At 38.4% G+C, this 23,836-nt stretch overlaps 2 protein-coding genes and 8 non-coding genes across 10 annotated transcripts; 1 reads left to right on the top strand and 9 right to left on the bottom strand.

The window, feature by feature from the left end:
- Positions 1–3,214: 3,214 nt before the first annotated feature.
- LOC117289439 (transcription factor E2F5-like) lies at positions 3,215–9,617 on the bottom strand. Its single transcript, XM_033770569.1, has 7 exons — positions 9,477–9,617; positions 8,309–8,418; positions 7,110–7,271; positions 6,357–6,465; positions 5,466–5,766; positions 4,445–4,543; positions 3,215–3,939 (listed from the first exon to the last, which is right to left on the bottom strand). The coding sequence occupies exons 1-7, from the start codon at positions 9,597–9,599 to the stop codon at positions 3,818–3,820; spliced, it is 1,026 nt and encodes a 341-aa protein (XP_033626460.1). The 5' UTR covers positions 9,600–9,617; the 3' UTR covers positions 3,215–3,817.
- Positions 9,618–11,515: 1,898 nt separating this feature from the next.
- On the top strand, positions 11,516–23,717 carry LOC117289719 (fibropellin-3-like). The gene is made up of 12 exons (XM_033770975.1): positions 11,516–11,797; positions 13,772–13,888; positions 14,554–14,910; positions 15,463–15,552; positions 16,094–16,210; positions 16,500–16,856; positions 17,381–17,470; positions 17,714–17,830; positions 18,356–18,718; positions 21,808–21,885; positions 22,166–22,390; positions 22,773–23,717. Exons 1-12 carry the CDS (start codon positions 11,737–11,739, stop codon positions 22,883–22,885), a joined length of 2,085 nt encoding a protein of 694 aa, XP_033626866.1. The 5' UTR covers positions 11,516–11,736; the 3' UTR covers positions 22,886–23,717.
- Trnai-uau lies at positions 19,527–19,630 on the bottom strand. The gene is made up of 2 exons: positions 19,593–19,630; positions 19,527–19,562 (listed from the first exon to the last, which is right to left on the bottom strand). It is a non-coding gene; the product is annotated as a tRNA-Ile (tRNA).
- On the bottom strand, positions 19,915–20,018 carry Trnai-uau. Its single transcript has 2 exons — positions 19,981–20,018; positions 19,915–19,950 (listed from the first exon to the last, which is right to left on the bottom strand). It is a non-coding gene; the product is annotated as a tRNA-Ile (tRNA).
- Positions 20,107–20,210, bottom strand: Trnai-uau. Its single transcript has 2 exons — positions 20,173–20,210; positions 20,107–20,142 (listed from the first exon to the last, which is right to left on the bottom strand). It is a non-coding gene; the product is annotated as a tRNA-Ile (tRNA).
- Trnai-uau lies at positions 20,300–20,403 on the bottom strand. The gene is made up of 2 exons: positions 20,366–20,403; positions 20,300–20,335 (listed from the first exon to the last, which is right to left on the bottom strand). It is a non-coding gene; the product is annotated as a tRNA-Ile (tRNA).
- On the bottom strand, positions 20,494–20,597 carry Trnai-uau. The gene is made up of 2 exons: positions 20,560–20,597; positions 20,494–20,529 (listed from the first exon to the last, which is right to left on the bottom strand). It is a non-coding gene; the product is annotated as a tRNA-Ile (tRNA).
- Trnai-uau lies at positions 20,688–20,791 on the bottom strand. The gene is made up of 2 exons: positions 20,754–20,791; positions 20,688–20,723 (listed from the first exon to the last, which is right to left on the bottom strand). It is a non-coding gene; the product is annotated as a tRNA-Ile (tRNA).
- Trnai-uau lies at positions 20,881–20,984 on the bottom strand. Its single transcript has 2 exons — positions 20,947–20,984; positions 20,881–20,916 (listed from the first exon to the last, which is right to left on the bottom strand). It is a non-coding gene; the product is annotated as a tRNA-Ile (tRNA).
- Trnai-uau lies at positions 21,073–21,177 on the bottom strand. Its single transcript has 2 exons — positions 21,140–21,177; positions 21,073–21,108 (listed from the first exon to the last, which is right to left on the bottom strand). It is a non-coding gene; the product is annotated as a tRNA-Ile (tRNA).
- Positions 23,718–23,836: the final 119 nt, after the last annotated feature.

Here is a 23,836-nt window from a genome sequence, read left to right on the forward strand (position 1 = left end):
TAAAAGCAAAGCTAAAGGGAGGAATTTATTTTAAAATAATTTAACAGCGATTTTTGATAAAAAGTAGATCGCTGAGCCGCCCCTTTTTAATGCTGAGTGAAACGCCCCAAAACTCGTGGCATGAATAACGTCATCTGCGAGAGCAAGCCGGGCGTCGAGCGCCCTCAATAGCCAGACAAATTGACGGCTTTGTTGAAATGCCTTAATTTTTGTAAGCATGATTGATTGCATTGTAAATTGGCATTATAATATACACAAATGTGTAATTTTTTCACATCGAAAACTATTCCTGATTTTCAGTGTGCCTAATCCACTTCCCAAACCTCGCCCAAGAATAAAGGAAAAGCATTTTAAAAATGAAATAAAAGGGAAGCACTCACATTCTATGTATTCCAAACTAAGTGGATTTATTTTATGTCCAATGTGAACATCAACACAAATACTCCAGACAAAAAAAGTAACACAAAACAAACAGTGCAAACATAGATAATTATCATTTAGTAGCCTGTGCAAGATGGCTACTTTTTCTCAGTGCAGAAAGTATAGTTTGCCAAATCCAAATAAATGTTTATTTACATATCCTCACTTGGGCCAATTTAATAAAACCAGTAAGCACAACAACTTGCTAAGCACATAAAAGTCATGCTTAACAGAAACAGGTTACCCGCCAAAACTACGTTAAGTTACATTGTTGTGACTGGTGCCCCACTCAATTTTTGCTTAGCAAAGAATTTTTTTTCAAGCAATAATTTCTGCATATTGGTTTAACCCTTCCGATGCAAAAGCACTGTATACTCAGTACTTTCCAAAGTTCTGAGAACAAAATCCAAGCATATTACTTGGGTGCTTACCAGGTTTATGTAATCGGGCCCTGCTGTTTTTTGTTAGTATATGTATGACAAAATGACAAAGCAAGTTAAATATCAAGTCATGATATTATTATTTACCAGTAGTTATTTGTTGCAACAAAACACAAAACAAAAATATGAAGTTGACAACAAATATTGTTATCCAATATAGTAGCTATATTGGAATTAAAAACAAAGTAAATTAAAAAGAAATAAAACACTAAACTAAAATTAAACTAAAAGAATATACCAGCAGCTTCAATGTTGGATGTTTTCAAGAATCTGTTCCCGTAGCAAAAATAATTACTCTCAAAATAATTCTAAGAATTTGTGTTTAAAAGGTTTGTAAACTCAACTTAAACGAACAAAGTTATTGTTTCCCTTAAGTCATGGTTTAAATTGATATATACAAATCTGGACAAAACTTTTCAATGATCCAACCTAACTTTCAAAATCGTTTTGCAAAATATGTTTTAAAATAAGTTGAGACTGTACAAAAATCATTCAAAATGCCTTAAATTGATTATTCTCTTTTACTTATTTCAGAACATGTTTTGTTACATGATGCCATAACTTTGATTTACCACTTTGCAAATATGTTGTTCACTGGTACCCACAATAGTCGGAGGTGTGATTGAATAAAAATGAGCATTCCTGAAAGTTTGACCACATTAGCCATTTTCACACTTCTCTATAGACCATGTGAACTTTGTCTACAATAAGTGTGACCTTGTGCATTCTTTGGATATTCTGGCAGGCAAGATACTGCACTGGTCCTATGATAAGTTAATATTTTGTGTCATAATTTCCACATAAATCCAAGAGTTATGAAAGTAAAAGCTGGACAAGTTTTGTGCCCCCTTTCATCATATCAAAAGTTTATAGGAATTAGACAGTGCAATCTCCATAAAATATAAGATGTTATGTTTTCTTCCATTAGGCTGTGTATAAATCGTGCCTGCAGGAAGTCCAGGCTCTGTGGCTCTTTAGTAAACATGTGATATCATAGGTCACATCGTCTATTCCCCAGGGAATAACAGCCTGCCCTTTCACACTTGGATCGCTTTACCCCTGATCTACCCCAACACATGGGTATACCCCGGGGAACAGCCACCCATACTATAGAGTAGGGGGAAGCGGTAAAACCCTGAGGTAAGTGCAAATGGAACCCCATGGAATAGGGACCCAAGCAGGTACACTGTGAAAGCAAAGTGCACAGGGGTAACCAAAAAAAAAACCTCCCAGGGTCTCCCCATGGCTGTATTCCATGGGAAAAGAGATCGGGATGAAGCCCACTGAATTTACATGGTATTACATTTTAGAGGTTTACAGATTCTTTGCCAATATTCAGATTCAATATTGGAAGGATTGGTCATAGACCTTTATCATGCTGTCACCATCTTGGTCATGTTACCTGTTTCCATAACAGTAATGAATGCTAGCATTAATGCGCAAACATGGCACCAGACTATATTTTCGTCCAGCCTCAGTTTGGTTACAATGAGTTGGAATGGAGTAAAATCAAGATGGCCACACCGTGATAAAGGTCTATAGCAAGGGCCAAGTCTTTCATTTCAATAAAATGTGACAGTGCACAAAGTGAGAAATCCCTGACAGATCACAGGCCTGAGTAACGTACTCTGCAAATATGGAAAATGTCTTGCAATACCTACAACAGTCCTTAAGGAGTGAATTATAAACTAACAAGAGAGTTGAATCAACTCAAGAAACAGCAGTTAAATAACAGTCATTTTTTCAGTTTTACATTCCTGAATAGTTTTGGTCAATGTTGTGGTTTTCAAGTGAACATGATCTTGAAATACAATGATACAAGATTGGTTAAAAGATCATTACCTAATTATTTAGTTATCCATTGCTCTTGAATCAACAACATTCTCCTCCAGCAATAGTATAAACTAATCTGAATACATGTCAACCTTGTGCCCCATTGCCTTTGCACACAAAGAGCCCTAGTTGTGCATTTAAAGGCAGTGGACACTATTGGTAATTGTCAAAGACTAGCCTTCACAGTTGGTGTATCTAAACATATGCATAAAATAACAAACCTGTGAAAATTTGAGCTCAATCAGTCATCGAACTTGCGAGATAATAATGAAAGAAAAAAACACCCTTGTCACACAAAGTTGTGTGCGTTTAGATGGTTGATAAATCTGAGGTCTTGAAATCAAATTCGTGGAAAATTACTTCTCTCTCGAAAACTATGGCACTTCAGAGGGTGTCGTTTCTCACAATGTTTTATACCATCAACCTCTCCCCATTACTCTTCACCAAGAAAGATTTTATTCTAATAATTATTTTGAGTAATTACCAATAGTGTCCACTGCCTTTAATAAAAGGTTTAAAGACCATTGTGTGCTTGTCTATAGACCAAGAATGTCTTGCATGTATTCAAACATTTTTTGTGAACGATGGTTTAGTAGGCGCTTTGGTTTAAGCGTGAACAAAGGGCTTTGTGCGGAAAACAGGGCCCAATGTTCAAAAACACGAGAGACTTGCAAAGTCAGTATGACTTTCAGAATTTTCAAACAAGTACTGCAAATTTAAGAAATAACTACAAATGGCAGACTTTGGGTACAACCATGGGTAAAATCTCTTTAGGAGTGTTGGCTCAGAAAAGAGCAGGTCTCAACACTTTGAACAGAATACTCTGGTCATCTTTTTCTTTCTCTTTAAGACATGCATACAAGACGAAACATCAATACCACATCAGCTCTTTTCAGAGCCAGCACTCCTCCAAAAGAGATTTTACCAATGGTTGTACCTGCAAGTCTACTATTCAAAGTTCTTATTTTCCACACCATGCAAGGCCATCACTTACTTTGAATTTCATGGAATGTAAAAATTAGAATTTTGACAAATCCATATCCAACCAGTTTTGACAACCTCTGAAAACAGTCATGACAGATTCGTAGTTAAAGATACTAATTTATAAAAAACAATTCTCAACGCTATGCCAGCAATGGGATGTCCACATCAAATAAATCACAAACTCCTTCACTGTCGTCCAAGTTGAAGTAGTAGTCTTGTTCTCCAGGAGGTGGGGAGAGGCTCAGGAAGGGGACATAACCAGCTAAAAATAAAACAAACAAGAACACATGAACGGATTGTGAGACAAGTTAAAATGTACAGAAATTTGATACATGAAATTGAGGCATAAGGTAACCACAGAGAGACTGTTCGTCCCGAGTAGAGAGAAATTGTGGATAAGGCGCCTCCAAACCATTCAACCCCATGGTCTGAATATCCAAGAAGGGAATTACTAAAAGCTGTTTGTTTTTTGCCTTCTCCGTGGTCCCACAGAGGAAGTATATTGACTAATGAAGTATGTATACCAATAAAGACAAATGAGATGAATATTTTCTTAAAGCGTATGTCTTATTGCTTTTTTAAATAAAAAACAGAATGCATGTTAAACTGTTCTGGGCCAGTTAACATTTTGAGCAAAAAGCCCTTTGGTCGTGTGATTTTTTTCCACCCAAATTCAAGCCCTGAAGTGGAACACATTCTTAGTCATCTAAGGTTGTTTGTTGCCGATTTGACTTAGCCAAGACAAAAAGGTTAAATTAATGTCTTACTTTCTGCCGAGATAAGTTCATCTAATAGTTGTGAATCCATCAATGTATCTTCACCAGGCTGGAATAACATATCGGTTGGGATGTCCTTCAGGCTATCCGCTGCTTGTTAAAACACAAAGAAATTTTATTAATCAGAAAAAAATTATATAGTTTTTGTTGGAAAAAAATAGAAAAAAATTGTCTTGATGGCATGTCTTGTAATAACCCATAGCACCCACAGTAAGTGCCATGGTGCCCTGTGATTTTGCTGTGGTGCCCTTTTCAATTACTAATGCACATTTTCCCCATAGAGTGCCACTCACTCACTCGGTCGCCCACAGGCGTGCTCGAGTATAAGCCTTTTTGAGGTATGGCGGACATGATACGCGCGTGTCACACGCCGCGACTGATGCTACGCTCACCATGTTGGTGGTCATTAGGTTTACGTGTAAATGCCGCGTTGCCTAAAATGCGCACTTCACTGAATAGCATACGTTCTATTTCTATGGTCAATACGCACAAAATTTACCACAACTTTACAGTGCTGTAGCATTGTGTCCGCCATACCTCAAAAAGGCTTATGGCTTTTCTAAGTAATTCGGTCTTGTATAAGGGTGGCCAGTTCGTCTGTTGATTCTACACCGATGTCCTTTTGCAACACGCCGGTGTAAGACATTTTTTTAATCTTCCTCGACTCCTGTGTTCGTGAGTTGGTTTCAAGAGAATGACTAAGAAGTGCCCCTTATAAGAGGAAAATAACTGTGCCCCTTAAAGAGCGAAGTTAAAGGCCTGGGATTGTCTACATAACAGCTGTTCATATCAAGAGATTTAGCCATTATATAATCTGTTATACTCTTTTAGAAATAGAACTAGCCGTTTCAAACTGCTTACCAATCAAAAGGACATAGTATGAATGCACATTTGTACAAAACAAAGCAAGCAAACTTTAAAAAGTACAGAAGGTACCATTCATGACCAAAATCCATGAATCAATGTTCACAACAGAATTGTTTTGTTAAGAATAAGGTCAATCAATACGTACGAGGACTGGATCCATTTGCATCAACTTCCTTCTTTATCGACACAGGGAATATTTCAGCGGGTTTGACTTCCGGTTCCACCTTAGGCAGCATCTCGACCTCCCTAGGAATTGACTCCGCTGGAACCAAGCGGCTTCCGACTGGTACCCCAGTACCGCTGAGGATAGCTGGTTGTAGGTCATGAGGAGGCACTGGTACTACTACTGGACTATCGCTGGCTTCATCTTTGTTGACGAGTGTCACAAAGATGGGACCCTTGTAGCTTTTGAGGTGAATTTGATATCGTTTTTTATTGGCTGGACCCTGGTTAGGATAAAAAAAAGGTATGGATCATTGTATAACATTGATCAGTGGAATGTTAAAAATGTAAACATTGAAGTGGTTGATCCTTATTGACCCAATTCACCTGACGTCATCATCAGAATAATCTTGGATAATACTGGTGGGCAATGTCACTCTTTGCGCTATTCAGTGAAGTGCGCATTTTAGGCGATATGGCGTTTACACTTAAACCTATTGACCACCAAAATCGTGAGCGTGGCACAGTTGCCGCGTGTGACATGCCTACAAGGGGTCAATTAACAAATGCTCATAAAAAAAAACCACTAACAGCCACTTTAGCAATGGTCAAAATTAAAACATGGATTGACCTCCAGTTTGGACCTTGGCCCAACTTCATGGCTCTGCTTACCGCCAATGTTCTGCGCCAGCTGTGTAGTAGTAGTGTGTAATTTGTTGAGTTTTGAGGAGAGAAGTAGAATAATGATACAGAAGTGGCCACCAAACTTGTTTGTTTGGCTAGTTATCAACAAATGAGACAGTAACAAAAGCCAAATTTAAAGAGAGCTTTGAGAAAATTGAGATGGGCATTTCAAATTTTTACAAACACTTACATTTTCTGGTACAGGAACTTGTAACTGTGTCCCTGAAGGGGCTTGAATCGCAAGCAGCGTGTCCCCCGTAAAACATCTACACAGATCCTCATGGGTTACATATGCCAATGTGAAATAAACAGTTAAGGATACTACACTTTCAAAAACTATCAACTACGCAGGGAAAAAATAATTATTCAATCAGGTTGGATATCTACAACATTCCGCCTTGGTCCCCTTTAACTATGTCTTACCACTTTTAAACCGATATTGGGATATTATAGGGCTAACTTACCACTAGTATTTTTCATTTTAAAGGTAGGGTCATAGATTGTTAAATACTCTGAACATCAATGACCATAAATACTTACTTGGTGAGAAGCACAGCTGTTGATAGTATAAACTATTTTGAGAAAGGATTCCCTTTAAAGTTTGGACCCTATGTTTACCTAATAACATTTGCATCTGATAAACAAATCAACGATTCCAATGGTTCATGCATGAATCGTTTCCCAGATTTCTGAGGGTTGGTGACAGTGCGCACAAGCCGAGTCCAGAGATGTAAGCACTTGCGGTCACCTCTGTGAACGTTCTTGTGAAAATACTGGACAGTTGTTTGCTGCCTTGCCCTACCTGACAGCATAGGTTTCCCTATAGGGGTTTTCATACCAGGCCTAAAATTGGAATTGCTCCATTGTCTTCTCTACAACAACAAAAGTTGGTTTGATGTTTCCTTTGCCGACTATATAATTCAGATTTAGATGAAAAGGATATCTGCTGTTTTCTTGGTCGTCTGTGACGTTCCTGATACTCTGTTGTACTCTATTTCTTTGCTCATCTAAATCCGCCTCAACGTCCTCCATCTCTTTAAGTTCCTCTTTCAACATGTCTAATCTGTCCGACATTTCTGTCGTGTTGCAGCCGGGTCCAGCACCCCTGATGATGATTGGGTAAAAAAAAAACTTTCATCGACTGTTGTTTCATTGATTTAATAGCGTTGTTTAAAGCTTATCTACCAAATTTAACAGTGCAATCTGAAAGGTCAGTAATGTGATTGCAAATTGCTCAATAGTTTGACAGGCCTGGCCTGATACCTCACGGAGGCATTTCCTCCATGCCCCCTGGTTATTGCCTTGGTGTCCTTGAAACGCGCCACTGGAAATTAAAATTTCCTCATAGGGGTGTCCTTTACCAAGGAGAGAATGCCTTTGTGCCCTTGCCCTTTCCAAAACAAAGAGTACAGGCCTGGTTGTCACCCATGGTTATTTTGTTATAACTTGATGAATATTTCAGATAAAACTAAAAATCCGCTTAAGGGTTGATTAAACCTCCGAGGGCTTTGAAGTTTGCTTACCTTTCAGTTTTACTTTGAGGTACAAAAACTATCAGTGTATATTTTTTTTTTAAAGCCATTATACACTTTCGGTACAGAAAACATGGTGAAAGACTTCTCTTGAAATATATATCCATGAAATGCTTTACTTTTTGAGAAAACAATATCAATTCTTGATATCGAGAATTACGGATTTATTTTAAACACATGTCATGACACGGCGAAACGTGCGGAAACAAGGGTGGGTTTTCCCGTTATTTTCTCGCTTTTTTTTCCTGTTAGTTGTGATACACGAAGTGTGGGACTTGGACAATACTGTTTAACGAAAGTGTATAATGGCTTTAACTGGGCATATATATCCAACAATACGCCTCTCTTAATATTCATGCATGACGTCATAATTCTTACCCAAAATGAGGCTATAGGCGCACGTCCGCTACGACTTGCAGTGGCTGCGCCTAAGGCCTCGCATTGGATTAGAATTGTGACGTACTCATGCATAAGTATTAAGACAAGCGTATACACCACTGATCATCTTTCACTTTAGTTTAACGTACGTACTCAGTGGCTACTTTCAAACTTTTAGAGACACCAAACAAATACTAAAAGACAATAAACAGTAAACAGTTTGTAGACTTACTTCCATTGGATACTATTTTTAGATTTCTTCTCGATTAAGCCAATTCCTTCTAAAACATTTGTTATATCATAAATTCTTCTTTTCTGTCGTACTGCTAATGTGTCAGCTGCCTGTAAAATAAAAACACAATAATACTTTTGTTAGTATTTGTACATACGTCCATTCAAACAATGTGTCAAATTGACTGTAATTGAAATGTTTGTAATTATTACTATTAATACTAATGCCATTGCATTGGCATTAGATAATAAATTGAATTGAAATTTGAAATTTTTACTTTACAATTTTTTATTAGTTCAAATTTATTTGATTAACATCAAGTTATAAGGTAAATATAAATTTTGTGATTTTTTTTAAATAACCTTATCATATAGTTGGCCCTCGTGTGTAACTCACTCACAAACCCAAATTTATGGATTATTTCTTTAAATCTTGTTCTATTTTTCTAAAGTCTATTCCGACAAAAAACAAAACAAATAAATCTCCATTATTTTAAATGAAAATAAGAAGACTCGAAGAGTTTCTTTAAAATGTCTGTAGGCTATCCTAAATTATGATAAAGGGAAATCCTGGTAGGCAATCCTACCACCACTTTTTTCATTCAATTTCATTTAAAATTAACTAAAAAGTAGGCCTATTTCCTATTTTGTATTTTGTGTAGGTTTAAAAGTTTGATTTTGTTAATGTAATTTTAAAATATAGTTTTTAAAAATGGTGGAGGGAAGGATAACCACAATAAGGAAAAATTACCCATCTATGGGATTTTGAGTTGGTTGATCAATTTCTAGTAAACCATTTAAACGCAGTCACAACTGGATCTTGAATTGAAACACGATCCAACACTACATTCGGAAAAGTTTCTGTATGGCGCCACCACTTTTTCATTCGAAATAAAATAATATAGTATCTAATTTACCTGATTGATATATCCCTTTTTGTAAAAATGAGTGAAAAAGTGGTGGCGCCATACGGAAAGTTATCCCTACATTCAAACAGTTCCACGATTTAGGTGCACACAGAATGACAGATCGAGCTGCAAAAAGAGTTCTAGCCTGCATTCCGATACACACAATCCAGTTTGTACACAAAACAAAACTTGACAACAAATTAAAAATGACTGGAACTACCCCCAAAGTACGACCAATTCCCCCAAACCCGGCCATCATACCATTTTAAGATCAAGGACTCCATCTTTAGCTTCTTGGAGGAGAGCCACAAATTTTGTTGTGAGTAAACCGAGGCTTTTTTCGTGCCTATTCGCCGGCGTTCCTGGACTTAACTCGGCCGCCATGCTTTCGTTGATTGTGGCCGTTAATTTATTTGTTGACTGGTGAACTGTGTTTTGTGTGTATTCTTTTTACGCAAAATGTGGGCACCTGTTTATTTTCGAAGCGATAAGTTTCACCGATTGAGGGGGCTATAACAACAAAGCATAATCGACTTTTTAGTGACATCCACACGACGCGGCGGCACACACAATTAACTCATGGTTTTTATTTAGTAGGTTCAATTAATTTAAAACAAAATGACGGTGATTGGAAGTTTACAGTTCTTGGTGTTATTGTTTCTGTAGACTTGTTTTTAAACAAGAATTCTTGTTTACAAAAAACATTTTTTTTTTTAAATAGTAGGGGTGACAGTGGCCTTTTAGTTAGTAGGTGCATAGAGTAAGGAAATGGTAGGTGTTTACGAGTACCAACATTTTTGTGATAAGTGTTCATAAGACAATGTAGAGAACTCTTATTGTCTCAATCCTGGTTATTTTCAGAACCAGCATTTCTTCAGAAAAACAAATTCAGTCCTCTAATTAAATTACACCTGCCGAGATTCTGCATGCCCTCTATGAAATCAATGAAATCAAGTGGGCTGGAGGAGGATGATTCAAAAGAGGGCGCTAACAGAAGAGGTTTGCCGAATCTCCGGCCGGGCGGGGGACAGAATCTCTCCCCTCTGCCACATCTCACACCGGATGTTCAGTCATCCAAGGGCCTTATTCTTCAAATCCATTTTATCGGCAGTCAGAAATTCAAACGTCTTTAGCCATCTACAATTAAGTGTAAACAAGTAATTGGTCGTCAACAACAAATAAATTGATCAAAGTCACGGTCACTTTTGAACTCCTATCACGCTCGCAGTGAGTCACCATCGAAACGATAATGACGTCACTAGGGTTCTACCACAGAGGATAACCGGAAAGCTGATATCTCGTTCATCTGGGCCTGTGTTTCAGTAAAGAATCAGATGCAGTGTGAACGTGTGAGATGCATCAAAATGCAACTTTCCTGTTTCCCCCGCATTGAAACTTGAATCTCCCCAATTTTTACTTGAAGTAATTCCTAGTTCCTCTTTAGCGGGTATAGGAGGCCTACTTCATTTTCGTGGAACTACATCTGGGCATAGATAAGATCATCTTATCCTAAGCGGCCCGGTGGTACTAAAGTGAGTGAGTGGCTTAATTATCTGGTTTCATTACCCCATTAGAGACCAAGGTTGTCCAGTATTATTAGTTTCATAAAATACGGCCAACTTGACAAGGTTAAAATCAAGGACCCGGGCTAATGTCACGCAAGATATTAACCCGCGCAATGGTGCATTGACGCAAGTTGTTTCAGGATCCTGTGAGTTTCTGACCACACGACATTAAATATAGACTGATGTTAAAGGCGCTGCACGTTTGGTACTATTGTCAAAGACCGGTATTCTCACTTGGTGTATCTCAACATTATGCATAAAAAACAAACCTGTGAACATTTTGGGCTCAATATGATTGGTCATCGAATTTGCAAGAGAATAATGTAAGAAAAAACATCCTTGTTGCAATACTTTGTGTGTGCTTTCAGGGCGTTATAAAAAACTTCAGCTGAAGTCTTTTATTATTTGGGTGCGAAGTTACCTCTTTCTAATTTACGTTTCTTCAGAAGGAGCCGTTTCTCACAATGTTTTATGCATACCAACAGCTCTCTGTTGCTCGCTACCGAGTAAGTTTTTATGCTAACAATTATTTTGAGTAACTACCAATAGTGTCCAGTGCCTTTAAAGATAGACTTATGTTAATATCATCAGTTTGAAACTTGGCCTCGGTTGACCTTCATGAATCACCGACCAACGTACGTGTCAGCCAAACACGTAATCCCCCCTCAGGACAAGAAAAAAAAGTTGCCATAACAAACTCATAAACGAAGTGCAGCAAAACACAAAACACAAAAACACAGTCATGTCACCCACCGGAAATGTCATATTAAACCCTCGCATAGCAGCAGCTATAAAAGTAGGAAATAGTTGATTAGGACCACTAAATCGCAGACGTAAAAGGCAATTTCAGAGCCTGTCTATAGTGAAGAAACAAGTGGCGATCATAGCGTTTGAAAGAAACAAAGTTTGAGCTGAAGCAGTACTCTGATAGATAAATTGAAACCCCGCAACCAGCCATGCAACCCCTCGGTGCCGTGCTGCTGACCGTCCTCCTCGGAGCTCTCGTCCATGGACAAGGTAAAACAAAAATCTAACAACAGTTTTCAACTTTGTGAGTTTTATTTTAAAATCTAGAATAATTTTGGTTGAATCACAAGAGTACGACATTCAAAACAGTTCGTTGAGGCACTGGGTATAGGCCTACGCAAGTAATCAAAAACTCAATGTGCGCTATGTTGATGGTGTTGGACTTAATTTGGTTGCATATTATTCTTGTTTTGCTGACTCTTGATTTTTCCTTCTGCGCCGACTCTTTCAAATCAAAACGGATCATTGAAAGTAGACTAAACTAAACTTATTTTAAAAGCCCTAACAATTACTCATTTTTGTTGCATTGTTATATAGTAGACAAAGCAACCACTTGTTTGATTTCTTTATGTAATCTGTGCAGTCGTAGAATATAGATCTTTTAACAATAGAGCCTACCAGTCTTATTACTCCATTCAAATAAATAAAATAAAGTAATCTGAACAGTCAAACTGTACTGCTCTCCCAAGTAAAGAAACATGTATGTCAAACTGCATCTAAAGTCCTTTTCACAATGACTGCATCTATATCCGAATGGTATATCCACCTGCCGAAACATGATATAGCATGCAGCCTTTGTTTGTTTACCATCATGTGTCTATGGAGTTCACCTTGGTTATTTGTTGTTTACCCCATTATTAAACTTGAGCAAAGGTAATTGGAGCCGTGCCCTGTTAACGCTCGTTATGCCGCATGTTTTTGTTTTACCCATATAGGTCATACACGTCCCTTTCAACGTGATCTTATATTGCGCAGTGACCTATATACAATTGTTGTATTCCTTGTAATGCGCCAGTAGATATACTATACTGGCGCATTACAAGGGAAAAAAAATGCAGAGATCTTACGAGTTACCGCCAATATATTCACTTTATGAGTCCTTCACTTGCGCAGCGTAACACTCAAAGGAGAGACCATCCTCCCTGCATGGAGAGACGGTTCTGTTTGAGTTTTATGAGGTCCTTTTTGAAACCACTGCTTTGGTGTTTGGGCTTCTGCTTGGGCTCTGTCCACCTGTTGTACGAAACCCCGTTAAGAAAACACTCACTACTCCAACTAACAGCCGGAGCCTATGCCAAAAATCTGGGCCCAATTTAATGGCTCTGCTTATCGCCGAATTCTGCGCTTACGATCACGATTCTCCGCTTACGTGCAAGCGCCGAATTTCTGCGCTATAGCCTTGTAAGCGTAGAATGCCTATAGTAACGCGGGGTACCGGAAGCACATAATTCCCTGCTTCCGTAAGCGCCGATTCTGTGCTTACGGTAAGCAGAGCCATTAAATTGGGCCCAGGTCCAGGGCATGGTTTCACCAATTAGCCAAATTAACTATGAGCCAATGCGAGCAAAATATGCAAACTTGCCTTTGTCTTGCTAATGCAGAACAACCACAGCATATCCAAAACTACAATTTATTGGGACTCGTCCAGCGATCTATAGAAAACTATAGGTCGAAAAACCGTTAATCAACAAATCGGTCAAAAGGATACCGTCAGCAGTCAAAGCGAAAGCCACTGTCATAATGGTTTCAACCAACATGGTGTCACATCCTGGTTCGGTGTCGGATGTCAATCCTTTGTGGTTCCCCCAATCGTGACAAAGTGTCGCCTGGGTCATAATGTCACGGCCATTTGGAAGTGTGGAAGAAGGGCGGCAATTATTGGGCTGGAAAGAGGTTATACATTGTAACTTCAAGAGAATTTCATAGAATGTTGTATTTTTTATCATATTCATTGATTTTGGTTTCACCCTTATACACCGATGTGTGTCAGGACACATCAGTGCAAGGGTAAAACCCCAACTGATTATTATCCTTTATCCCCAATGCAAATTACATCCTATTCATGCCAAACAATTCCTAGCTGAAGCAGACTCATTGCAGAATGTTTCTTCATAACAACTTGTAATAAATATATTTTAAAAACAAAATACAAAAATCTTAAAAAACAAAATCTTTTCTTCGCAGATACTTGTATCAGCGCCCCATGCCAGCAAAGCGGAGTCTGTGTAGTGAAACCCAACGGAGCTCCATTCTGTGAATGTACAGAATCTAATGAAGGAGAATTTTGTGAAATCCCATCAGGTAGGTACACCATCAACTCATCAAACCCTTCAACTCCAGAAAGGACTTGCAATCACAGGTTGTTGGTTCGAATCCTACCAAGCTAACCCCTGATTTTACAATGTCCATATGTATAGAGCAAGTATTGTCATCTATAGTTTTACTGAATCACAGTTGTGTGAGAAAGGTTGACAGTTGCCAGCTTTGTGTTTATTTCCCCTTGTGGGAGTTTGCCAAGTTCCGTTGACTGGAAGGTCGTCTAAAACAGGGTCCAATTCAATCCAACCCAAATATTGCATTTTAATCGTTCGAAGTGTATACTCTCAGAGATGTTTGTATATCAACAGTACTCCAGCAATTTCTAAAGATTGTGCATTTTTAATCAATGTTTGTTCTAGGCCTATCTGGGGCACACATGAATATTCATTCTAAGCCCTTTAAAATTTTAAGAAACTTTTAAAAACTTGTTGAAGTAAAAGACCACAGAAAATTAAATTAATATTTCTTAAAACCTTTTATGGTTTGGTTGTTTTACCAATATTTAAACTGTAAACCTGTCTAAAAAAAAAAAAAAAATTCTTAGATACAATTCTAATCTATAGAATTATGGAAACAACATAATAATGTAAAATATGTCCTTTATTTGTAAAAATTTCTGTAACTTGGATCATGTTGTCCTTTCTTAGTTGGAGCATGTGGCGACCTTACACGAAACTTCTACGGTGCCAAAAAAGGAATCGTCACCTCCCAGGACTTTCCCAGCCCATATCCAAATAGCCAAAACTGCCCCTATTTCATCGGAGCTGCTGACTCCAAGAAGATAGAGATAACTTTCAACTTTCTCCAGTTGGAGGATGGTAAGGATGAACTGGCCATCGGGATGGGTCCAGTGGCTGACTTCCAGATAGCTACCTACACCTTTGACTTGTCTGAGTATAACCCACTCCCAGAACCGATTGAGATGGTTGGAGACAGAATGTGGATGAATCTTTTCACTGATCAAAATCAGCAGAGGATGGGCTTTAACATCAGCTATAGAATAGGTTGGTTACTTAAAATACACTCTCTATGCTTTTATAAAAATTGCACCATTTATTTTTCGGCTAAGAATATTTCTTTCTTTTGTTCTTAACCATCGAAAAACTAAAGAATCCAACGATTTTCTGGTATATAAACTAACGGTGTCTCTACTTTAAAAAAAAAATCTACAAATAACTTGTTACAATACGCGATAACAACCTGTGCGTTTTATAACATTACAACATTTATCTTTTGACTATTTAAAGAATTATATTTTTTCTTCTAATCTTTAGTTTTCAAAAAACTTTGCAAAAACTAAAGAATTCCTGACGATGTCTCTAGTTATAAAGTTGTCATAAACCATCGCATCAACTAAGTTTATCAGTGGGTGGTATACATAAACTCACTGTGTCTCTACTTTTATTATCAAATTTTTACCACAATAAAGGTTTAATCAAGAAGGGATAATATTAAATACAGCTATTTAAAAAACACCATTACAATGGCATAAAATAATTGTTTTATTTCTTGTTTGTGTATACTAACGTCAAAATATGTTGGTTTACAATTTGCAGACGGCGACGAATGTACACCGAACCTCTGCCCACCGGGAGAAATGTGCACTGATTTGGAATATTACTACACCTGCACAAATATCCAGACAGGTAATTCATGCTACTGTGTTATGCCACTGTACTTAGTAGAAACGTCCTACTATTTATAACAGCAATACTTCTAACTTGTATTCACTGCTTCTTGTACTCAGCGAGCATCATTACAACCCAGTTTCCTCATCCTGCATCTTTAATTCATTAATTCAGATAAAAATGCCCTACCATTGTTGATAAACATGCGCGCTGCATGGTTGGCATGGCAGCCGATCACATTAAGTTGTGTTAACAGATGTTGTGAACAAATTTTGCAAAATTTCGATTAACAAAAAAACACATTCCACGATTGGTTGCTTTGTTTCTAACAAATTCGACACTTGTTATAATACTTTTGTAACATTGATTACGATCTTTACATTTCTGTTTAATGCTTTGCATTTTGACCTTACGGCTTTCCATAGTTTTCCAATCTCGGTTGGCAACAACTCAGGCTGTGACGTTGAAAAACAAAAGTCTATATTCATTGTTAGATTAAGCAAACACGTCAGTTATCTTTGGTGGACAATAATATTATGTGATTTCATCTCTCCTATAGGGATGTGCACCCCAAACGCCTGTCAGAACAGCGGAGTGTGTAGTGTGACTCCTGCTGGTGCGCCGTACTGCGCGTGCTTGGAGGGATTCGAAGGAGATTATTGCCAAATTATCTCTCGTAAGTGGTGATATAGAACCAGATTCATTATTTATTTTAATATGCTATTTATTAATAGTTTGAAACTAATCAAAAATATGATCAGGAACATCGATTGTGTTTGATATGGCATGCTCACATCAATCTATGTTTATAGAAATTATCGAATGTATAAAGCAGCTCTATGAAATTGGTCCCTAGGACGGGTACCGTGATTGAATTAATTCCAACAAAAATCGAAGTAAGTTAAAGAGCTTTCATCTAAAATTGTTACTTACCGTTAATTTTTGCTTCTACTTATACTACTCAGCCGGTAACTGTTCTGACGTCACACGGAATTTCTACAACCAGCGAGATGGTCAGATAGCGTCTCCAAACTTCCCCATGAACTACCCAAACAACGAGGACTGTGCCTACTTCATCGGTACCCCAGACGCCAAGAAAATAGAGTTCACTTTCCACTCTCTTGGTCTACAGGCATCGAGAGACAATGTCACAATCGGGAGTGGGCCCTTTGTTGACGGTGCCGCGAGTTTGGTATCGTACAGCATGCCGTCTGGCTCGCCGTTGCCGGGGCCCCTTACCGTGATGGGGAACAAGGCGTGGCTTAATCTGGTGACGGACGCTGTAGACCAGAATACGGGATTTAACGTAACATGGAGAATAGGTTGGTTGTTATTTGTTTTACCTGACACATTATGTTACATGTGTCATTTTGTTTAATTAACAGCTGGTATTCAAAGTGAAAGCTTGCAATAACTCCCCTACCATCAACAAACAAATGTTGCAGTTTGATTTCCGTCTACTCTTCTTTATTTTAATGTTGAATCAAATAAGGTTATATTCTTTATTCCCAGTGAAAAACTAGCATGTATTAAATCATTGCGGTTCCCGCTGCTAGCACATAGGATTCGCACTATACCTATAGCACCGGACTACAGCTCAGTGGTCACAATATCGTGGAATCACACCCGTGTGATATGCCTGTTGGTTTGTTCACAGAACTCGAAGAAAGTACAAAGAATTCAGTGCTTAATACACATCGGTGTAAGAGTAAACAGAACATTATATTCTTTATTCCCGATGCAAACTCAAAATCCACCAAAGTGCACACTTGATCACCAATGAAAAACACGAGCAGTTGGTGCTGTCAGGTGGTTTATTTTACACCTGTTTTGTTATCTATTTTAGACGGAGACGAGTGTTTGCCGAAACCTTGCTTGCCAGGAGAAACTTGCATTGACATCGAATTTGGCTTCACTTGTGATAAGCCAATCGCATGTAAGTATGAGGTCTATCAAACAATTCTATTTAAATCTTCATACAACTCCAACCCGAAATCTCATTTTAAACAGTCACTTGATATCGAGTTTGAAACTTCATTTTTGAAAAGCCAATCGCATGTAAGATGAGGTCTATTACACAATTCTATTTAAAATCTTCATAAAATCTCAACCCAAATCTCATGTTAAACACCTGTTCTCATTATAATTAGCCAATTATCTTGAATCTCTCGTTTCTCAGTATCATGCAACCCCAATCCCTGCAAGCAGAATGCAGTGTGTGACCCCAAACCAAGTGGCAGCCCTTACTGCCAGTGTCCTGTGGATTACCAAGGCGATTACTGCCAGACTGAAATCGGTAAGTGTTTCATTAAAACCATCAAAATGATCCTCTAAGTAATGGTAAAAAAAAAATCCCGGTTATAGGTTTTCCCAGCCATTTTCAACAAAAATCCATTAATTTTAGCACCCGGCTTAATACATTTCGTTTGGAAATAACTGCTCTGTCATCCAGTGTTTAAAGATGTAGTAGAAATTTAACTATGGCAATGGTCAAAATGTAGTTGGTGTACAAATGAAATAGCATGACTGAAGCGAACCTGAATGAGAAAAACAAAAACGAAATTAATGCATTTTTATAGCTATATATTATAGTTTGAGTAGATTAGGGTAACAGGTATGCGTGGTTATTCAGCGGCGCGTTAATGAAATAATCGGGTAGATTTTTGCTGAAATTGGCTGGGAAAACCTAAATTAGTTCTTATACAGCAAATTAAAACAGAAGTAGGTCCACGTCAAAAGTTGAGAAGTTGAACTATCCACCCCGGACGTTATCATAATTCCTTTCCAGCGACTGATTCATTTTGGTTTTTTCCTGTTTCAGTTTCTAGTTGCAATGACCCAAACCGGAACTTCTACGGTCAGAGACAGGGTGTCATAACCTCCCCCGGTTTCCCCACCCCTTATCCAAACAACCAAGACTGCAGTTACTTCGTCGGGGTCCCTGACGCCAAGAAAGTCGAAATCACCATAAACGCATTGAGTCTGGAGGGAGTTGATGAATTGACGATCGGCAATGGTTCACTCGCTGACTATCGGGAGAATCTGCGATCGTTTGGAGCAGAGGGTTTGAATGCGACCATGGGGATGCCGGTTACCTTTGAGGTACCAGGGGACAGGGCGTGGTTGAATCTGTACACAGATGTGTTTAATACACGAGAAGGATTCAGTGTCAGCTATAGGATAGGTCAGTATTAAAGGTCAAATTTAAAAGACATTATCCGAACCGATATCCCTATTATTATACAATACTTTTTTGTTCTGAATAAATGAAAAGAGCAAAAAGCATGTTTCATTTAAAGGCAGTGGACACTATTGGTAATACCTCAAAATAATTATTATCATAAAACTTTTCTTGATTACGAGTAATAGGGAGAGGTTGATATAGTATAACACATTGTGAGAAACAGCTCCCTCTGAAGTGACGTAGTTTTCGAGAAAGAAGTAGTTTTTCCACGAATTTGATTTCGAGACCTCATATTTAGAATTTGAGGTCTCGAAATCAAGCATCTGAAAGCACACAACTTCGTGTTACAAGGGTGTTTTTTTCTTTCATAGTTATCTCGCAACTACTCCGACGACCAATCAATTGAAGTTCAATTTTTCACAGGTGTATTATTTTGTGCATATGCTGAGATACACCAAGTATTAAGAAGACTGGTCTTTGACAATTACCAATAATGTCCATTCAGGCAATAATAGCGTGACTGGTATGTGCGTTCTGCTCTGCCATGCAGTTTCGGATCGGATACCACATGCCGCGCCTACATCCTTTTACGGACTGTAGAGGGGGTAACCCTGTTTCAGCTCCATATCCGAATAAAAAGACAAATTCAGTAGATTGTCAGACATTTCCCCCGTATAGAGGCTCGAACTCATCTTCGCATAATTTCCTCAGGCTTCTGCACTGTGGTGATATACCGATTAGGTAAATGGGAATGCAAAAAGGAACACGCTGTAAAGTGGTATTGTAAAAAAATAAAAATGCCAGATACTTCCCCAGGTGAGGCTCGAACTCACAACCTTTGCATATCCTCGCAGCAACGCGTTTGGTTACTGTCTATAAGTACAACGCGCTAACCAATTGTGCTACTGGGGACGGCGAGAATAAGTGGCAATGTGAGAGCAAAATGAGTGAAATTGTTTCAAAAAAGATATATTTCATTAAAACAAAATCATGGCCATACGTTTCCCCAGGTGAGGCTCGAACTCACAACCTTTGCATATCCTCGCAGCAACGCGTTTGGTTACTGTCTATAAGTACAACGCGCTAACCAATATTGTGCTACTGGGGACGGCAAGAATAAGTGGCAATGTAAGAGCAAAATGAATAAAAAAAATTAAAAAAAGATATTTCAGTTTAAAAAAATCACGGCCATACATTTCCCCAGGTGAGGCTCGAACTCACAACCTTTGCATATCTTCGCAGCAACGCGTTTGGTTACTGTCTATAAGTACAACGCGCTAACCAATTGTGCTACTGGGGACGGCGAAAATAAGTGGATGAAAGAGCAAATTGAGTAAAATTGTTTCAAAAAAGATATATTTCATTAAAACAAAATCATGGCCATACATTTCCCCAGGTGAGACTCGAACTCACAACCTTTGCATATCCTCGCAGCAACGCGTTTGGTTACTGTCTATAAGTACAACGCGCTAACCAATTGTGCTACTGGGGACGGCGAGAATAAGTTGCAATGTAAGAGCAAAATGAGTTTAAAAAAATTCAAAAAAGATATTTCAGTTTAAAAAAATCATGGCCATACATTTCCCCAGGTGAGGCTCGAACTCACAACCTTTGCATATCCTCGCAGCAACGCGTTTGGTTACTGTCTATAAGTACAACGCGCTAACCAATTGTGCTACTGGGGACGGCAAGAATAAGTGGCAATGTGAGAGCAAAATGAGTAAAATTGTTTCAAAAAATATCTTTTTCATTAAAACAAAATCATGGCCATACATTTCCCCAGGTGAGGCTCGAACTCACAACCTTTGCATATCCTCGCAGCAACGCGTTTGGTTACTGTCTATAAGTACAACGCGCTAACCAATTGTGCTACTGGGGACGGCGAGAATAAGTGGCAATGTAAGAGCAAAATGAGTGAAATTGTTTCAAAAAAGATATATTTCATTAAAACAAAATCATGGCCATACATTTCCCCAGGTGAGGCTCGAACTCACAACCTTTGCATATCCTCGCAGCAACGCGTTTGGTTACTGTCTATAAGTACAACGCGCTAACCAATTGTGCTACTGGGGACGGCGACAATAAGTGGCAATGTAAGGGCAAAATGAATAAAAAAAAATTCAAAAAAGATATTTCAGATTAAAAAAATCATGGCCATACATTTCCCCAGGTGAGGCTCGAACTCACAACCTTTGCATATCTTCGCAGCAACGCGTTTGGTTACTGTCTATAAGTACAACGCGCTAACCAATTGTGCTACTGGGGACGGCGAGAATAAGTGGATGTAAGAGCAAAATGAGTAAAATTGTTTCAAAAAAGATATATTTCATTAAAACAAAATCATGGCCATACATTTCCCCAGGTGAGGCTCGAACTCACAACCGTTGCATATCCTCACAGCAACGCGTTTAGGTTACTGTCTATAAGTACAACGCGCTAACCAATTGTGCTACTGGGGACCGTAAGAGTGGGTGGCCATTTTCCCCTAATGGCAGTTGGTTTGGGTCGACCAAGGTTCAACTACCATTAAGCAACCTCAAAAGTGAAAATAAAAACGTTTCTAAGAACAAAGCACCGACTGACCTAACAACACTCGTGGAAGTGTCGTGGCCGAGCGGTTAAGAACACCGAATTCAAACTCTGGTGTTTCTGATCAGCAGAGTGTGGGTTCGAGTCCCCAGCCGTGACACTTGTGTCCTTAAGCAAGACACATAACCATTGCTTCGTCCTTCGGATGGGACGTAAAGCCGTTGGTCCCATGTGTTGTGTAACGCATGTAAAAGAACCCAGTGCACTTATCGAAAAGAGAAGGGGTTTGCCCCGGTGTTCCTGGCTGTGGCTGCTGTATGCGCCATAGCACCTTGTAAACCCTTGTAAGGTGCTACATAATTGGGTCTCACAATTCATAACTTAATAACCAATTCTTTCTGTGTAATATAATACTAAGCGCCTTGAGTACCTTGTTTGGTAGATACGTGCGCTATATAAGACAATTCACTTTTATTATTATTTACTGGTTCACTTTATTTCTGATGTATATTATTCAGTAAACTTTTAAATTAATTTTTAAAATGAATTATTTTAACCAGATGGCGACGAGTGCCTCAGTAACCCATGTTTGACCGGACAGAAGTGCGTTGACCTGGAATACGAATTTGCCTGCCAAGGTAAGTGGTGTCATAATATGAAGTCGGTCTCTCTATAAACTCGTCTCGACGAATAATTAAACCAAAGCTTGCCGTAAAATCTTGTTGAAACTTATAGAAGCGTTGGCGAGAAATACAAAGTTAAGAAACTTGTGCCGAATTTAATATCATGAATAATTTCATATTCCCATATATTCCAAATCCGTTTTAATACAATTCAGATGACATTATTACGGTTGTATATTTTAATCAATCGTTTTCGATAACCATAAATAATCATTTTATCCTACTTTTCCCCCAGTGGATGGAAGACCACCAGTAACCACAACTGCCCCTACCACCACACCTGAAGCCGCCTCCCCTGCCTCGGTGACCAATGCCCCGGTTACAACCACTCCGGCCCCGGCAACCACTGAGGCGGCAGACGACTCAGAGTCCAGCGAAGAAACAGGCGGTGCATCCCTCGGTGGTGGTCGTGGTGATGGGGATGATGATGATGATGACGAGTCTCAGGAACAAAATGGTGGTAGGTTTATTTATTTTTTCCTGAACATGCACAACGATTGGCACGATGGTAAAATAAGAACTGGAAAAACTGCACATTCTTTCCGGTATCTACAATGTAATTGATTAAAATCTTTTGATGGACATTTATTGGTTTGCATAAAGCAAATCACCTGAAACATGCACAACGACCGACATAAAGCTAAAACAGCACATTCTTACCCGGTCTCTAGTGACAAAACACCGACTATAGTATATTAACAACAAATGTTGAAAATCTGAGTTGGACTCGAGTCCTACATGAAAAAACGAGAGTATTATTATTTTATCTCGATTTTTCCCCCGAAAAGAAGAACACTCAAACTTACATCTGTTTAAATGCATTTTGTTGTTGTTTCCTTCAGGTGGCAACGCACAGCGGCCGCAAAAGCCAAAGAAGAACAGTTACCGAAGACGTACACAGCGCCGCAGACAGCAGAGAAAGAGACCTAACAGTAACAGACGTGGTGGGGACTAACAAGAACACACCATAATATCGTCGTCATGCAAACAAAGTTCTCAATCGGCAATAAATATCAAACCGCCTTCTTTATGCTGCTGTTGGCTATATAAAGGTTTTGAAAATATGTTGTTTTACAGGTCTTTTTACCAAGTAAACAACGTGACCAATTCAATGTTTTTTTTTAAAGACGCACTTCAGGCCCGTGCAAAAGCCCTATTTTCTACTTTTGGTTACCATTTTTTATTAACGGCCTACAACTTTTGATTAGAAACACATACAGTATATTTCGAATATATAAAGCATTTTGAGAAATATTACCTTCAAAGTAGTTATATAAAAGATATTCATATCACAAAAATTTAATAAGAAGCGCCCGTGTATTCCTGCACATGGATTATTCTTCAATGGTGTGTGGACATTCGCTCCGGATTTTCGGCGATGTCCCCAAGACGCGACCACCTTTTAAAATGAAACTTTTCAAAGATTATTTTTAATCTACATTATATAGGATTAAAACGACCAAACTGTTCCAAAAACCAAGCCTTCAAGACAACTTTTTGTATATTACTAATTACCGTTTAACGTGATTGTTGTTGTTACTGTTTTTCATATATTGTTCTGACGTCTTTTGTTATTTATACATTAACGAATAATTAATAGAATCAAATCAAACTTGCATGTGCCCGGGTATCCGTGGGTCATAATGATTGTGTTTTTCAATGACGATTGTAGAAAGAAATACAATGTGAATGCAAAACAGAGCCAGTTGTATACTATTTTGCAATACAATAATTATATACGCAGATAGATGAAATAATAAAGATACAGTTATTAAGTTGAATTTCTACGATTAGCAATACTTTATCTTGTGTTTTATGTTTTGTTTGTAAAAATGTGCCTTTTGGTGCGTACTTTATTGTCACACTATGCATTTGATAGAGGAAGATTACAAACAACAGACTTCCA

This window comes from Asterias rubens, chromosome 4 (genome assembly GCF_902459465.1).
Source record: "Asterias rubens chromosome 4, eAstRub1.3, whole genome shotgun sequence".
In the NCBI taxonomy this organism is placed as follows: domain Eukaryota; kingdom Metazoa; phylum Echinodermata; class Asteroidea; order Forcipulatida; family Asteriidae; genus Asterias; species Asterias rubens.